Genomic DNA, 18,502 nt, shown 5'->3' with positions numbered 1-18,502 from the left:
ACTTGCTAATGTGTAATCTTTTACAAAGTAACATTGAAGAAGTATGATAAATTGTTAACCCCTATCGTTTTAGTTTGCAGAGTTTTAATAGTGCATTAGGGTAGCTGCTGTAGGCTGTCTACAGTGGTGACCAAATGGATTATTGAGTGTGAAGCTGCCATTCACTCCTTTATATAAAAGAAAGGGAAAGAGGTTTATTTGAAGACATCTACTTTGGTGATCATGTTCTTTCGGAAAGCAGAAAGCAGTTTACTAATAAGAGCTAAGAAACACAAATAAAAATTACTAGATGTAAAATACTGTTGCTGAACTACATCTTCTATCATTTCTGACCATTGATCACACTGACTGAAGTTTGTGGGAGTTAGAATCTGTAGCCACATGGAATCACAGCCACATGATCCCCACTCCTGGCTTGTGAATGATTCCTTTATATTTTGCGGCCACATAACTGATATTTGAATATGCTTTATGTTATAATGTTTCTTTTCTTCTTTAGAGAAGATATTTAAGGAGTGGCCTTACGAGTTCCACTCTCCCAAGTGAGTTTTTATGGCCAAGTGGGGATTTGAACACTGGTATCCAGAGTCCTAGTCTATCACTCTACCCACTGCATCACACTGGGTGTCCATGCTACCTAAAGTCCCTAAATTAAAATGCTGTTTGATTGTTTGAACAAATCTTTCCTCATTATTTGTTTTATTTGAAACTAAGAATGGGGAACCCAGACTTCCAACAAAGGAAAGTTCACCCATGTTGTATGAACTTACCCTTTACTGCTAGAACACAGAATATCTGCATTATCTAGAACAGTGATGCCCAACCATTTTACCCTGTGGATCAGCTGGGGAAGATGGGGCCTCCCCCCACGCTTGTGAACATGCACAAAGAAATAGGAGGATGCTCGTGTGCCTGCACAAAGGAGCGGGAGGGTGCTCGTGCAGGCGCGCATGCTTATATGCATGCGCGAAGGGCAGTGTGGCGCTCCAGGACACTCATGCGCATGTGCGAAGGGGTGGGGGAGTGTGTGCAGGGATGGGGGAAGGTCTGTCTCCGTGGCCCAGTCTGGCTCAGGTCGCGGACTGGCACTGGCCCGTGGATCGGGGGTTGGGGACCTCTGATCTAGAATACCAGCTTGCACTGAAAGAAGCTCTGGCTGGGGCAGTGTAAAAGGAACAGCCCCAAAATACCTGGAAGAAGGTTTGGTGGATGTTTGTTCTTGTACTAAGGAGTAGTGGCTAGGATTTTAGGCATAACAAGGTGTGAAAAGGTGCCTAAGGGATGCCTGCAACAGCCTGAGAAGTGTGTGATGCAGTTAGTATAAAATTGGTGGAAAAGTCAGTGCCTCCTTGGGCTAGAATGCCACATTTTCTCCTTATAAGTTATTCCTTTATATTTTGTGGCCACAGCACAAATATTTTAATATATGTTATGTCACAATGTAACTAATTTTTGAATATGCTTTATGTTACAATATTCCTTCTTTAGAGAGAAATTATTTTAATGTCTGGATTTTTGGAGTGAAACTGTTGCATATACAGTATATTTATTTACTTAAAGTTCTTCCTGCAACTAGTTCTCTATCTGAATCAGGGATGGGCCCCTTCAAAATCCCCCTTTTTAATTTTTTTTTTCTTTAAAAAAAGGGGAATCATTTCTTTCCTGCCACCACATCTTGTTCAGCACCAAAAACGAATTTTTGAAAAGCAGGAAGTGATCTTCTAGTTTCCTTAGGAGTTTAGGAATGGGTGGGAATCAGGACAGCCTGAAGCCCCTCTGTGACCTTTCAGCCTGATTGAAATAGAACCAAAAGTGCATTTAAAATACCAGTTTGGACGATAGTTACTGTCAGCAGGATTATAATTTTAAAGATATGCTGTGCAAGGCAAAAAGGATGAAGTTGGGGAGAAGGAAAACAAAAAATAAGCTCAGGTGTCAGATAGTTTTCATCATTGCCGTCTATGGTGGAATCAGTTTATCACTGATGAATCAGCTGCTAGTTAGGTGATAACTGGCAGCTGATTTGTCTGCAGTGGTTATGGGATAGTTCTATATCTCTTCTCTCCTGCAGTTCTGCAGTATGTAACGGCTCCCGACTAACTGACAGTTTGGTGTATTTGGGTGTAATTTGTATCTAAATTATAGTGTATTTACATTAATAATATATACTATTATATACATTCTCTTTCAGGTGCTCCAAGAATTTCCCAATGCAGATTTCGACTACCCTTACAGTTAGTTTGCTTTCCAACTCAACCTTCAAAAACAGCAAGCCAGAAGCTAACTGTTGATACCAACAAGCCTCCAGTCAGCCTTGTTGCTCTTTTTCCAGGCAAGAATTCAATGAATTTCGTTAGAATTGTATTAAATATTTCTTAGGGCTTTTTGTTGTTGCCAGACTGAAAGCTTATATTTTGAAAATGGAAATATTCTAGTTGACACTTAGGATAGGTTTGTAGAATGTGGAGCTTGAACTTAAATAGCAGTAATTTTGCCCTTTTATTTTGCCTTTTTATTGTATTTTAAATGCTGTAAGCCGCCCAGAGACCTTCAGGTAGTGTGGGCGGCATATAAGTTAAATAAATAAAAATAAATAATTGGGGGTAACTATAACACTGTAGTTTATTGGACTGGTGAAAATGAAAGTTGGAGCCAGTTCCAAGTCTGTGGCACTGGAGGAGGAAGGGGGGAGAATAGGTGGGGGAGGGGAGATTAGAATAATAAATGTGAAAGAGGAAGTGTGTATTGTGTGTGCAAGGGAAAAGGGGGCAAAAGGGAAAGAAAATAGAAAAGGCAAAGCAGCCGCCACAGCATCCCATGCACTCAATGCTTGTGCCACCTTCACCACATGGGGAGGGCCAGCAAGTGAGGAGTGACTATGAGAGAGCTCCCGACAAATTGACTGAGTGCTTGCCTGCACATGCGCACTTGGTGCCTTTGCCACCTTCACTGTGGGGGGCACCAGTGAGTGAGGAGAGCTGTGGGAAAGCTTTTGACGGACTGCTTATTTGCCTGCCTGCTTGTGCATGCACTTGTGTATGTGTGGACGGCATATGTTAAATAAATTTTAAAAATATGTATTTCTGTTTGGCACAGTGTGTGTGAAAGGGAGCTGAGTTAATAGAAAGAACCAGAGGGGGCCACTTTGTCCCAGCCAAAGAACAACTGAGTGATTGGTTTTCTGAGAGCATAGTGAAAAGTGTGTTTTCATTAAACAGTGATAAACAGCACAGTGTTAAGCAGGATATTACTATATCTTCATAATTTCCTTTACAATGTCCATGCACTGTTGGAGTTTTTGCAACCTCGCATGTTGCCTCTAGTAAGAGTGACTGGCAGGTATCTTTCTGAGATAATGATCAATCTATCCTACACTAACAAAGATAATGATAATGAAAAGTCGACTTGATATCACAACATGAACAAACAGATTGGATGACAGTACATTTTGTGTTGTCCTTCCCCCTTTCCCCCCCATATCCCCCTCTACCTTCTGTACGCCTTACCTTATCCCTAGTTGTTAAAAACAAACAAACAAACAAACAAAAGAAATACAATTTCGAAATCTACTCAAGGAAAGAAATTGGTGAAAAAAGGAAAAGAATTTAATGGCTTGAAGCACATTCCGTGGAAAATACAACAAAGCAGAAAAAATGAACACCTGACAAGCTATTTTAGACAAAATGCGATAAAATATAGGTGGCTAACTCAAGTAGGACTTACTTTCCAATTGCAGACCCAAAGATACTTAATAAACTCCTCAAAGCAAGCAGGGGAATTTTTAGAGAATAGAGGGAAAGAACTGGAAAGAAAAGAGAAGAAAGAGAAACAGCTAGAGGAGGGGGAGAGGAAAAAAGGGGAAGTTCTGAAACGGAGGAGTCAGAACCAGAAGAAACAGATTCAGAAATAGAAGAGGAGGAAGAAGAAATAGAAACCAAATCAAAGATCCAGACTAGAGGCACTAAGAAAAGAGAGGGGAAAACAGATAGTAAAACTAAGTCCAATTCTCACAACCATCATTAATGGAAAAGAAGAAACTCTTAAGATACAGAGATTTGTTAAAAGTGGACTTAAGTATGAAATCAAGGAAAGAATTAGAAGAACAAGATATAGTAGTTGATTGGTGGACAAAAACGCAAATAGATTCAAGGTACACGAGAGATAAAACAATAAGCTTTTGTAAGGAACAATTAGATAAGGTACACTCCTAGAATTGATCGAAAGGAGTTGAGCCTCCTCAGCAGTGTGCCCTTTCTTATGGCATAGGTCTCCCCTGTACATGCATCAAGCCCTGTCCTTTTGCTCTTTTAAGAGGTTGCTAAAGACTGAGTTGTTTAAGGAAGGATTCAAAGATATTTTTCCTTGAGGTATCAGCAGGATGCAGCTGTACTTCATGCGACCACTATCACTAGTTGCTTTTATTGTTGTCTTTAGGTTTTCTAATTTAATTCTTGTGTGGGTGTCTTTTTAAAAAAAATTAATTGTACTGTTAGGAATTTGTAGGTGTGGGTGTGACGATATATCATCATGTCCATTGTTAACTGGCCCAAGTAGTGCTTTGCACTAAGTTGTGTGGTATACAATTTGAATGAATGAATGAATGAATGAATGAATAAAAAATTAAAATAAAATAAATATTGGAGTCTTAAAATCTAATCCATTGAATTGAGTAAGTTTAAGAAGACCTTTATAGCCACTGCCATATAGGTGTAAAATGAACATGCATATGGATGTCTGATAGTGAATATTACAGAGTATCCAGGGACATGCAGTGGTGCGCAGTTCAGTCCAGACTTAGTCCTGCTTAGAGTAGATGTATTGAAATAATAAATAACTTGTGTGCATTAATTTTCAGTAGGAGTATCTTAACCATGACAAAGTCTGGATCCAGTTCATAGTTGTAAGAATCAGTATATAGGGACAGCCCCTTTCTATATTGCTGTATAGTATGGGGCAATCTTCAAATGATAATAGAGCTATGGTTGCAAAGTTTGTTAGCAGGGTAGACAAACTGTGTAGTTTATGTCTTTTCTCTCTTGTAGACTTTGCTGATCAGACTGATGAAGATCAACTAAATGCCTTAGGATTTCAGTTATTAGCTGGGTCTAAAGTCACTTTACTTGCTTCAAAAACATCTCGTGAGTACCCTGATCTACTGAGATTTTTCACATAGTATTGATACTACTATATATACTTACAGTGCAACACTTGGGATCTACACTTCATTTTTCAGGACGTGTCTCAAAGATTTGTATTCAATTTATATTTCTGTTAATTCAATAGTAAGATTTTTCAAATGTTGCTGTCTTCCAAGTAAATAATTACAGGACCAGAGCATACAACATCAATTATTTGCTAACTGTAAGAAAGGGACCAAAAACCTTAATTCTCAAATTCTTTTCAAAATTCGGTATGCATATGGAGTTCAGTTCTCCATTGTGCATCCCAGAAGAGCCAGCCTGTGTGGCCTTGTACAAGCTGCACAGTTCCAGGAAATTTCCAGATGCAGGGAATAAACCATTTCTGAATATTCTCTGCCTAGAAAATCCTGAAAGTCAGGATAAATCAATTAACAGCACACAATTATTATATCAATGTGGTATACTCCAGCTGCATGACATACATTTGGAACATGTGTGAATCAAGGTAAACTGAAAACCATAAAGCAAGAAATGGAACATTTAAACATTTCAGTGTTTAGTGTGAGTGAAATAAAGTGGACTGGAGTGGGACATTTCCAATCAGACAATGACAAAGTGTTTTATTCAGGAAATGACAAAATCAGAGGAAATGGAGTGGTTCTAATACAGAAGCAAGACGTTGCACAGGCAGTTAGGAGATATTATGCAATATCTGATTGAAAATATCAATCAAACTTTATGGAAAACCTATCAATATAACCATTATTAAAGTCTATGCTTCCACTACAGTTGCTGAAGAAGTCATAAGTTTTTATTCAAGGACTCAAGAGAAAATTGATCACACACCAAAACAAGACATGTTTATAATCATAAATAGGGAGAAGATTTCTGACTTTTTTTCTGCAACATATATGGTATATGAACTTATAAGTAGGTTTCAACATGTTTATGTAATCTGGCGAAGATTATGTTGGTTTTATTTTGTCTAGAAAGTCATATTTTGACCTTCTTAAAGTGTTACGTCATATTTCTGTAATAAAGTTTATATTTTGGTAATATTTTGGTCATTAGCAACCCTCCTGATGAGCCAGCAAATGACGTGAGGGAGACAGATAGTCATGAGGCTGCCTGACTCATCTGCGGCAGCTGGGGGAAAGGTAAAGGTTCCCCTTGATATTTAGTCCAGTCATGTCTGACTCTAGGGCGCGATGCTCATCCCCACCTCCAAGTCATAGAGCCAGTGTTTGTCCGTAGACAGTTTCCGTGGTCACGTGGCCAGCGCGACTAGACACGGAACGCTGTTACCTTCCCACCAAGGTGGCACCTATTTATCTAGTTGTATTTTTACATGCTTTTGAACTGCTAGGTTTGCAGGAGCTGGGACAAGCGATGGGAGCTCACTCCGTGGATTCGATCTTACAACTGCTGGTCTTCTGACCTTGCAGCCCAGAGGCTTCTGCGGTTTAACCCTCAGCACCACCACGTCCCTCCTAGCTGGGGAAAGGTGTGTCATTTCAGTAAATGAAACAAATGATATAAATGGAAAAATATGTAATTGATGATGTTCTTGGCACTTTAAAGTGTGACAAGCCTGGTGTAGTATTTTTTTCTAACATGAGAAGCTCTACAAAAATTGAACAATTCCACTATTGCTATGCTCTTCAATGGTTCTATGGAACTACTTTGGCTGGATGGTGTAAAAAAGGGGAAATGCCATCCTCGTTGTAACAGATGCTCCTCCATACATGTTTAAGGCAGCCAAGGGACTTAAACCTCTTTATCAAAAAATGATCTACAAGATATCACATGCCTTGCACATGGTTTACACAGAATGGCCAAAGAGATTGGAAGCACCTATTCTGATGTAGATAAGATGATTTCAGATAGGAAAAAAATTGTTAGTTAAAGTTGCATTTTGAGTACAAAAGTTCAAAGAAATTGATCCTACTTTTCCTCTCCCTACCCAATCTGTTGTGATGTATTGGGGGACTTGGCTGGATGTGGCTATGTATTATTCAACAAATTATGATTCCTTGTAGCAGATAGTTAAAAACCTGACTGTTGTGCATCTTCCTCCATCAAGATTGTCCAAGATTCCTTTTCTGAAACCTTGGCTGGAAACTTGGCATATATAAACTCTAACTTCAGTGGATTATCAAGAGCAGTCACCTGCCTTGAAACTGTAGGAATGGAACTGAACATTGTGAAGCAAGCTGAGAGGGATTTAAAGTGAGCAAAGAGAAAAGTGGCTGAAAAAATTATTAATAAATTGCAAAGAGTGCTGCGGTCTAATCTGGATCATCAAACACTATCATTCTAAATACATTTGAAGCAAAATTTGATGACTTTGAGACAGAATTTTCTGCGTATGAGTTGGCTATTTTCACATTTGTTCCTATAACCTCTTGTGATGTCAGAGTTTCTTCAAATTCAAGAACATGCTGATAGACAACAGAAGGTGTTCTGAGTTTGACAACCTCAAGATGCAAGTGATCATCCAGTGCAATTCTGCTGTTGACAAAAACTAATTCAGGATAATCAATTTACTCTCAAAATGTTCATTTGATTCCTTCAGTACTAGCACTTCCGGACTGGAAATGAAGAAAAAGAAACTTTTTATTCTTCTATGTGGCCTCTGTGAATCCACACAACTGGGTATAAACTGTGCTTGCGCTGGATCTTTGGAATATTCTAGAGCTGAAAGAGAGAAACATACTAGTACGTTCCCCCTAATATACATGCTCTGCCCGCCTACAGCCTCAGTTCCATTTTTGCCACCGTCGTGTTTGGAACCTCCTCTAGAGCTCACTTCTTTCTTGTGTAAATTGGCTAGACTTTGGATTGTTTTGACTTTGATTATCTCTATGACTTTGTACGTTGCTTCGGTTTATTTGTGGCTATTTGGTTTGACCTCGGACTGTTTCACCTTGGCTTGCCTGCTCCCTTCCGGACCGTTTATTAGCTTCCCGCCCTTTTTCTACGCGGATGGATTTCTTCCCTAAAGACTTTGGACTGACTGTCATTGTTCCCTTTGAAGTGCTGATTTGGATTTGTTCATAAGTCTTTTCACCCCTCATACCCTTGGTTCTCTGGTTTACGGCCGCATCAGGACTCTGGCACCCCGTCCTTACCTTCCTTACTTTCAAGCTCTCCTTACCTTCCTTACTTTCAAGCTCTCCTCCGACAAAATCCTCTAAAAAGGCTGTGAAAAAACCTTCAGTTTTTCTTCTAAGCACTCTTCTGCTGACAACCTAAAAAAGAAAACTTTGACTGATAAATTCAATAAGAGCAAAAAGGATAATCAAATCCTTCTAAAGACAGACTTCGGGATATTCCCCCGGTCTCAGCGTCTGTGCCTTGTCCTATAGTAGAGGAAATGCCTGGGGATTTGCCTGGTCATGATTATGCCTCCAAGGGAGAGCTCTCCACTCGACACCATGCAATGCAGGCTTCAACGTCAATACCAAGCCTGCCCCAGTCTCCAGACCACACTCAGGTTGATAATGTATCCAGCCATGATTCTGCCCATTGAAGCCCTGTCTCAACCGGGCGGGCATTCATTGTGAGATGGTCCAGTTCAGAAGAATCTGTGCCTCAAGCCTCCCCCAGGAAAAAGACTACTAAAAGGAAGCACGTTTCTTCCTCTCGGCGTCGAACATCACACTGAGAGGTCATTGTTCTGCCTTGAAGGTCTTGACACCGAGCCTCCTCCGAAGACGATGAACCCATATACATCGAGGTTGAAAGAAAATCTAAGTGCTGTCTGGATCATGATGACTCTGACACCGAATACGAAATCAAAGATCTTAATAAATGTAAAAAGGTTAAATATGTTTATGCCTCTTCTTCTGTGTCACCTTCGCCACTGAGGCATCAACATCGACATGACTATGACATCGAAGACTCAATGCCTAAGGCTTCTCAACATCAATCTTCTGTTCGACACCAAACGTCCGGTACACCCTTGGTGTCAAAGAAACCTGCACCTACTGACAAACCTACTGTTCAGTCCTCCTGACAGTACTGTATCTCAGACCCAACACTCACTGTAAGAAACTTCTGGGTCTTCAAAGAGACGCCATCTATCGCCCTCACCACCCATCTCGCCAGTAAGAGAAACCTCTGAGTCCTCCAATTCTGACCAGGATGAGGAACCTTTGTCAGATGCTTCTGAAGAAGCACCCCCAAACATAAATACACCTGATTCAGATGTGGGAGATTTGCGCCCACCCTCCCCTTCTCAGGACTTTACATCCTACTCTCAGATGATCACTCGCATGGCCAAATCGCTTCAGCTTGACGTGGAACAGCCACCACCTCCTACACATGACCTTGTATTTGGAGATATTGACCAAGGCAAATTCCATCCTCTTAGCTTAGCATTTATTCCTGCCATCATGGAAATCATTAAGGACACTTGGAGCTTACCCACTAACGCTATGCAAATCTCTAGAAGGATGGAGGGACATTACAGAGCACATGGCAATGACACCTTATTCTTATCTAAACATCCAGCTCTCAATTCAATTATAGTCCAGACAAACATTTTCAAAACTGGTGCCAAAGCTAGAGTAACACCTCTGAACCGTGAGGGTAGAAAGCTAGATGTCTTAGGACGGCGAATGTACTCCTTTGCATCCTTTCTATTGCATGTTTCAAATCACCAGGCCGCCTTAGGGGCCTATCAAAGACAACTATGGGCCAAGGTCTTACCCACCCTTCAAATGGCTCCTGAAAAGACTAAAATTTCTTTGATTAACACTCATACTGAGGCTTTAAACGTTGCCAGACATCAGACTTTGGCTGCTCGCCATGCTGCTGAGGTGGCATCTAAATCATTAACATCTGCAATATTGCTTAGGAGGCACACGTGGCTGAGATCTTCTGGAATTGCAGAAGATGCTAAATCCTGCATAGAAAAATTGCCTTTTGACTGAAATGGCTTATTTAATGAAAAAACTGATGAAATTATGGAATTTTTTCATAAAATAAAGAAAACGGCTCAATCTTATACTATACAACAACAATCTAAATTTCAAAAGTTTCAGGGCAGGAGACAGTTTGGCTAAAATCAGTACCTATATCAACAACAATATCACCAAACTTACCGTTCCTACAGACCTCTGACTCAGGGACGCCCTTCTCAGTCTGCCTCTACCAACCTATCTTTTAGGACACCATCTACTTCTCAGCGTTGTCAATCCTTCCGCCAACCTACAAGAAAATGTAAACAATATCTTTGACTTCATAACGAAACACGCTATAGAATTAAAAATATTTTCATTCCCTCAAATTGGAAATTATGTTCTTCCTCATCCTAGATTAGCCCCTTACCTGAAAAACTGGAGACCCATCACCAAAGATGCATGGGTGCTGTCCATAATCCAATTCGGCTATCGTCTGGAGTTCATTCATCTTCCTCCTGTGAGTCAATTACAAGTTACCCCTTTCACACTAACACTACGGGAAGAAATCTCATCTCTATTGGAAAAGCAGGCAACTCGAAAAGTACCTCCCCATGACGTATACAGAGGTTTTTACTCCCGCTATTTCGTAGTACCCAAAAAGGACAGAGGCCTCTAGCCTATTCTCAACCTCCGCTTCTAAATACTTACATTCGATCAAGATACTATCAAATGGTCACTTTAGAATCCATCATTCACCTCTTAAAAAGAAAAGATTGGTTTGTCGTTATAGACTTAAAGGACGCTTATTTTCATATCTCTATTCACCCACGTTATCAAAAATACCTTCATTTTTTCTTCATAGATACACCCTATCAATTTTGTGCCCTTCTTTTCAGATTGTCCACTGCCCTAAGAACATTTACCAAGTGCATGACTCCGATAGCCACTTACCTTAGGCTTCACGAAATCGTTATATTTCCATATGTGGCAATTTATCTTGTTGCCCCTATTTATTTGGCCCTCACAGGGGATCACGCTCTTTCCATTCACACTGCCACCAGGTATTCTTCTAATACCAATTACATTATACACATGTGCTGACAAAACTAAGAGTTATTGAACTTAGTAATCAGAGGTTTAATTAAGTATTCTTTTATTGTTAAACAAATCATAAAGGTAAATCACATAAGATCACTTAAGAACTGTATCAGGTTTTAACACGGATTGAATTACAGTGGTGCCTCGCTTAACGAGCACACCATATAACGACAAATCCGCATAGCGATCCCTTTTTCGGGATCGCTAATGCGGAGGCATAGCGTCGGTCGCTATGGCAAAAACTCGCATAGTGACGATCGGTAAGCGTTTCGCTTACCGATCTTCGCTTTGCGATGCCCGCGGATCAGCTATTCGGGGGTTACAAAATGGCCACCAGAAGCCCCGAAAGGGCCGCGCGCAGCGTTTTTGCGCCCTCCCCTCGCTTACCGAGGGCGCGAAAATGGCTGCCGCTATGGAGGAAACTTCGCTGAACGGTAAGTTTAGGGCCCATTGGAATGCATTAAACGATGTTTAATGCGTTCCAATGGGTTTTTACGTTCCGTTTAGCGATGTTTTCACATAGCGAGGGTTAATCTGGAACGGATTAACCTCGCTATGCGAGGCACCACTGTATATATATTATGTATGCTATCACTTTTATTCCAACTACAATGTACTTTCAATCAATATCTGGTAGTACTAGTAACTTCATTCTTGCTTGTTCAATATCTTTTTTTCTCAATTCCCTCTCCTAACACTCCCAGCTCAAATCACTAATCCTCTCCTTCTCTCTCCTAAACCCTAACTGCCATTCCCCATCTCCAACTGTCTCTCTAACTGTCCAACTGTCTTTCTGACTCTGCCCCTCCTGCTCTATCCTTGGCTCCTCCCCCTGAGCTTCTGTGATGGACAGCCAGGAATGATATCAGCTTTTGGCATTTCGCTACAACATACATGGACGATTGGCTAATACCTGCCACAAAACTCCATAGGACACCGATTTTATTCTCCAGACCCTAACAGCACTCAGTCTACAAATCAACAGAGATAAATCCCACCTCCAACCAACCCAAGTCATAGATTACATAGGGACCCATCTAGACTCTGTCAGAGCAAGGGTCTTTCTTCCACCCAGCCGGTTCAGAAAGATAAAGAAAGCTATCAGACCTCTTCAGCCATATGAAAAAATATCTGCTCATCACACTCAAGATCTCCTAGGTCTGATGGCCTCCACTACGTCTGCCCTTGCTCACGCCAGACTAAAGATGAGGTCTCTTCAGGCCTGGTATCTCTGTCATTTCGACACCATGACAGATCATCCATTCAAGAATCTACTAATCACTCCTGTGTTGGCAAAGCAGTTAAAATGGTGGACATCCAACACAAATCTTCTAATGGGACACCCCTTTCGTCCCTTATGGCTGACGATACAGGTGACAACCGATGCGAGTCCAACAGGATGGGGAGTTCACTGCAGCCCACACAAGGTTCATGCCTTGTGGTCCAGAAGAGAAAGATTACTACATATCAGTCACCTAGAGATGGGGGCTATCATCAAAGCGTTCTGAGCCTTCCGCCCTCTTCTGGAGGGCTGGGGTGTCCAAATTGTGACCAACAACACCACTATTGTATTTTACATCAACAAACAGGGAGGTACCCACTCAATGTCCCTTCTGTACCTGACAGTGCACCTATGGGAATAGAGTTATGTTCATCACATTTTTCCTATGGCTGTCCACATCTCTACGAACGACAATGCGATAGCAGACACACTGAGCTGACTGGAAATTCAGACCCACGAATGGCAGCTGGATGATGCTGTCTTCATGAAAATCTGCAAAAGATGGGGGATTCCGAAAGTGGACATGTTCGCCACTCATATCAACACCAAATGCGACATGTTCTGCTCACGAGCAGGAATATATGAGTCGTCACTAGGGGATGCATTCATGGTAGAGTGGATTAACTCTCTACATGTTTCACCCCGTCCCTCTGATTCAAAGAACTCTGATCAAAATCCATCAAGTCTTTGCAGATGTGATCGTGATCACGCCATGGTGGCCACGTCAACAATGGTTTTCCACTCTCAAATTAATGGTGTCAGATTTCTTCCAGCTTCCAAGGATCCCAGATCTCCTAACACAGAATGCAGGCAGGATTTGCCATCCAGACGTAGGCTCCCTGCATCTTGTAGCATGGCGTATTCACCCATGATCACAGAAGTTCTGGAGAAGGCCAGGAAATCATCTACAAAACTTCTATATAAATACAAATGGAACAGTTTCCTAAAATGTACATGATCAAGAAACATATGCCCTGTACCAGTTTCTATTGACACTCTTCTGTCCTATCTACAGGGTGTTTTTTTTTTAACCCAAATTTGGCTTTCTTGGCCCTCAAAGTCTATATCTCGGTCATAATTTCCTACCAGCCTTTAGGCTCTGAAGCCTCTCAGTTATTCTCTCATCCCACTCTGAAGATGTTCTTTAAAGGCTTACATCGTATTCGTCCACCTACCCACCCTCTTCCTCCTCAATCGTCCTTGAGTGGTTTGTTACATGCTCTTTCACTGGCACCATTTGAACCTATGGCTTCATCTGATCTAAGGCTTTTATCTCTCAAGACTTTGTTTTTCGTTGCAATTACTTCTGCTGGACGAGCCAGTGAGCTTGCTGCACTTAGAGTTGACGCTCCTTTCCTTCAATTTTATCTAGACAAGGTGATTTTGTACCCGGGTATTTCATTCCTTCCGAAAGTTGTTTCATCGTTTCATGTTAATCAACTGTTAGTTCTTCCAGCTTTGTTCCCTAATCCTTCTTCAGATGTTGAGCGCATGCTCCACTTCTTAGATGTTCAACGTGTGTTGCCGTTCTATACTTCTCGAACTATATCCATAAATTATCCATTTAGTTCTGAAAGTATTTTTCAGATGTGCCTTAATTTTTTGCCTTGTATATCAAACAAGGGAAATGATTTAATTTAAATGTAAGTTATATTTCTACATTCCAGCATTATGAAAACAGATAAATTTAAATCAAAACTTTTTCACTATTAAATATCTTAAATTTATATTCTACTGTAGATATTTTACATTTTTCATAAACTTTGTTGTTTCATGGATTACATCAATTAAATTATTATTTTTATCCTTACTTGCTACTAAAATTGCTACAATTTTGAAAATACTAACATAGCTTTGTTCCAATGTGATTAATTTTAGCTAAGGAGTTGTTTTGTTCAAAAGTCAGTCAGTGTGCTGGAAGTATATCTATAAATAATGAATATAATTTGGGTGTTAATATTAACAGATGCTTTTCTGCTTTTAAAAGGACATGTTTTTAAATAAAACCTGCCCATTTTTGTTGTGCACTCCAAATAAAATTTGTCATTATCTCATCAGTGAAGTGCATTTTCTGGGAATTAAGCCAGTAAAAATGTTATCCGATCTTAGATTACTAATCTTATGAAATTGTTTATTAAGCAATGTTCTGAATCCCCGATTTTTTAAACTTGGCCAAACTTCTAACAAGTAGAACATTATTATGTTAAAAAGTTTTTTTCTGTCCCCACCTTCTTTCCTTCACAACCATGCTTTTGAATACAGTATATCAAATGAATACGTCTAAGTACATTTTTTTAAAAAGTATCTTGAAGCCATCATTGTTCCATAGTTTGCCTTTTCAGTGGCCATTCTGATTAAAGAAAGATATGTTTGTTACCTGAAAAAGCCATATAATTGATTTCCAAGCATAATATAAAATGCATAATGCCACTGGATGATCAATATGAAAATGGTTTGGGGCTTGGATAGATTTTGGAATATGATTACATTATTACCAAAGATTTGCTATCAGCCACCTATTAGCTTTTATGGATAGATCCATTCTTTCTTGGTGACCATATGGAATAGTATTTGAATATGATGATTAGGAAAGATAGACATGAAGTTTTCTAAAACTCTCCTCTTCCAGTGAAATGTTTGAGAAGGACATTTAAAACAAAAAGTTGAAAATTACAGGGACATTAATTTCATAGCTGTGGTAAATATACAGAAAGTTTCCCCAAATCCTAGGTTTTAAATTTTAGTCTTTTTGAAGAAGAGGGCAGCGGGTGCAGCTTTGGAAGCCAGGGAAGCAGAAAGCCGCTCTGTGCCCCCTGCCAGCTTTCTGAGCCGCTCCGCACCTGCTGCCAGCTTTCAGCTTCCCGAGCTGAAAGGGATAGAAGTCAGGGGGCACCGGGGACGGGAGACAGGGCAGCAGAGGGGTTTTTGAAGCTCGGGAAGCCGAAAGTCGGCAGTGGGCGCAGAGCGGCTTTCTGCTTCCCTGGCTTCCAAAGCTGTCCACACAGGGACAGAAGGCAGAGGGCACCAGGGATGGGAGACAGAGGGCAGCGGGTGCAGCTTTGGAAGCCCGAGATTTTTTTTCTTTGCCTGGAACGGATTAAATGGTTTTCAATGCATTCCTGTGGGAAATGGATCCTCGACCTACGGACTTTTCAACCTGCGGCCACCGTTCCAATATGGATTAATTCCATAAGTCGAGGGTCCACTGTGTTATTCTATTGTTTATGTGATGTTATGATGATGATGATGCATTTCTCCCAACAAGGGACCCAAAGCGGCTCACAACATTAAAATTCACACAATTTAAAAACACAATAAGTTAAATATTAAAAGGTAAATTAAACAATGTATGATTTAAAATACAATTTAAAAATTAAAAAGATGAAAACATAAAATGACCATGCAGAATGTGGCAGCCAGACTTCTCAGTGGGATGAGAAAATATCATCATATTTCCCCCCACTCTGGCTACCTTGCATTGGCTGCCCGTTCATTTCCACTTTGGTTTCAAAGTGTTAACGATGACATGTAAAGCCCTAATCAGTTTAGGACCTAGATATCTAGCAGAACGCCTCCTCCCACCTAGATCTACCTGAACCACTCATTCTAGCCAGGAAGGGCGGCTGAGGGGTCGAACGCCGAGGGAGGCCCGGAGGGAAAGAACAAGAAACTGGACCTTCTTGGCAGTGGCCCCTCACCTTTGGAACAGTCTGCCCCCAGAGATCTGTCTGGCTCCCTCGCTGGGTCTTTTTAAGAGCCAACGTAAGACCTGGCTCTTTAGGCAGGCTTTCCCTCCTGTCATCACTTGATTATTTTTATTCTTCATCGTGGCCTCTGTGAATGCACACATATGGGTATTGTCCATGCCTGCATTGACGATCTTGGAAGATTCTAGAGCTAAAAGTAACAATTTTCTGGTGTGATCCTCCATGAGGTATATGCTCCTCCCACCCTTACCTGCAATCGATGTTAACAGACACGTTCCAACTCCCTCTGCTCCCCTGTCTCCTGATGCTGAACGACGGGATGGTCTACCACCCAGACCTCTCACCCCTTCACTTGATAGCTTGGAGGGTAATCCCGACCTCCAGTCAGTCATAGATCAGGCTCGAAAGCCGTCTACCAGATGCATATATGAGAATAAATGGAAGTCTTTTCTTAGATACACGAAAGACAACAACTACCTGCCATACCACTTTCCATTAGAACTTTGCTCACTTACTTTCTCTATCGCTTCAATTTTGGCTTGTTGATCCCCACTCTCAGAGTTTACATTGCAGCGATCGTCACACACCAACCTGATGATTCCCCCTCTGCAAGACTTTTTTCTCATCCAGCTGTGAAAAAGTTTCTCAAAAGACTTATTAATACTCATTCCCCACCACAACGTATTACTCCTCAATGGTCATTACAAACCGTTCTCAATGCGCTGATGTGCCCGCCCTTCGAACCCATGGCCACATCCGACCTTAAACTACTTACCTTGAAAACAGCCTTCTTGGTAGCTGTCACTTTAGCCAAAAGAACCAGTGAACTCGCCACCCTCCAGTCAGATCCTCCCTTCATTCAATTCCATCCTGAGAAAGTGACTCTGCATTTTGCTGTTTCCTTTCTTCCAAAGATTGCTACTGATTTCCATAGGAACCAAACAATCATTCTACCCTCCTTTTTCAAATCTCTATCTTCTCCTGTAGAAACCATGTTCCACAAAATTGACGTTCGGCGTTCATTGGCTTTTTATTTGGATAGAACCAAGAATTTCAGAACCACAAACAGATTGTTTGTCTGTTTCTATGGACCCAACAAGGGAAGCCCAGCAGTTTCACAATCTGTCTCCGGATGGATAGTGCAAGCTATATCCCCTGCTTACCAATTGTCAGGGAAACCACCACCTGACCAGCTGAAAGGACATTCCACCAGAGGTTTTTCTACGTCAATTGCCTTCCAGTGTGGCACAGACATTCCAGATATCTGCCATGCTGCAACCTGGTCCACTCCGTCCATGTTTGTCAAGCACTACCTGCTAGATGTCAGGGCGCACACAGATGCCGGATTCGGTAGAGCTGCCTTAGCTTCATTTCTACTGTTGCATCCCACCTACCGGTAAGTGAAGCTTGCTAGTAACCCATAGGTGTGCATGCACAGAGGCCACAATGAAGAAAAGAAGGTTACTTACCTGTAACCATAGTTCTTCGAGTGGTTCTTGAATTCACACTACCCACCCATCCTCCCCTCTGTCCGTCATGGCACTTTAATATTTTAATAATTCCATAACGTTTGCCCAGCGGACATATCCTAGGAACTGAGAAGAGAGGTGACTGGGAGGATCTGTATTATGTAGACTTGTGATACCAAAAGCTCCTATCTTACTGAAATTTTTATTTTTGTTTCAAAAAATATTTTTCAACCAGATACGAAAAAAATAAAACTGTAGAAAAAAATTGGAAAATTATATAGTAGGGAATGGAAGAACTGTCACTAGTGTAAAAAATATTGTAAAATAGTGTAAAATATTGGACTGTCATGAAAGGGGGATTGGCTATACCACATTAGGTTAAATTTTATAAAGCTTTATAAATAGCCGATGCTGTTAAATTTGTACAAATTAATAAGAACCTTGGATGGACTCAGATAAAGGGAATAGGAATACTTGTGCTGTTACCCCCTATTTATACATATCATAATTGCCAAGAAATAGGGTTAAAATATAGAACCCTTTAACAAGTGAATCGATTTCTATATGGGTCCTGCCATCTCTTCATTATGTCTTTTTTTTTGCAGCATCCTAATTTGAAATTTCAAGATAAAGATGTACAATTTAAGTACTAGAAAGAAACTGGAGATAAGAGAAAAGTTAACTTCAGCAAGATGGTTTAAAGAAAAAAGAATTATTGAAATAAAAATCTATTTGGCAGAAATGAATTCAGAGAAAATTTTTTACAACTGAATTGCATAATACCTCAGGTTCTATTAGAGCACTTACAATATGAGAGAACTATTTCATGGAAGATAATTTTAATAAAACAGAGGATTAATATCAATAATTTATAAAAACATTTATAAACAAATTTTAA

The 18,502-nt window shown here is 40.6% G+C and overlaps 1 protein-coding gene across 5 annotated transcripts in view; it reads left to right on the top strand.

Moving 5' to 3' along the window:
- The window catches only part of BBS9 (Bardet-Biedl syndrome 9), a 381,302-nt gene that overhangs the window by 106,701 nt on the left and 256,099 nt on the right, over window positions 1–18,502 (top strand). For all 5 annotated transcript variants that reach the window (XM_073003801.2, XM_073003799.2, XM_073003802.2 and 2 more), the window contains exons 15-16: window positions 2,192–2,332; window positions 5,043–5,138. In XM_073003801.2, coding sequence (XP_072859902.1) covers window positions 2,192–2,332; window positions 5,043–5,138 — 237 coding nt within the window. The remainder of the gene's footprint in view (window positions 1–2,191; window positions 2,333–5,042; window positions 5,139–18,502) is intronic.

Source organism: Pogona vitticeps, chromosome 6, assembly GCF_051106095.1.
Source record: "Pogona vitticeps strain Pit_001003342236 chromosome 6, PviZW2.1, whole genome shotgun sequence".
Lineage (NCBI taxonomy): Eukaryota > Metazoa > Chordata > Lepidosauria > Squamata > Agamidae > Pogona > Pogona vitticeps.
The sequence above is the reverse complement of the archived record's forward strand: the minus strand, read 5'-3'. Positions and strand labels throughout refer to the sequence as shown.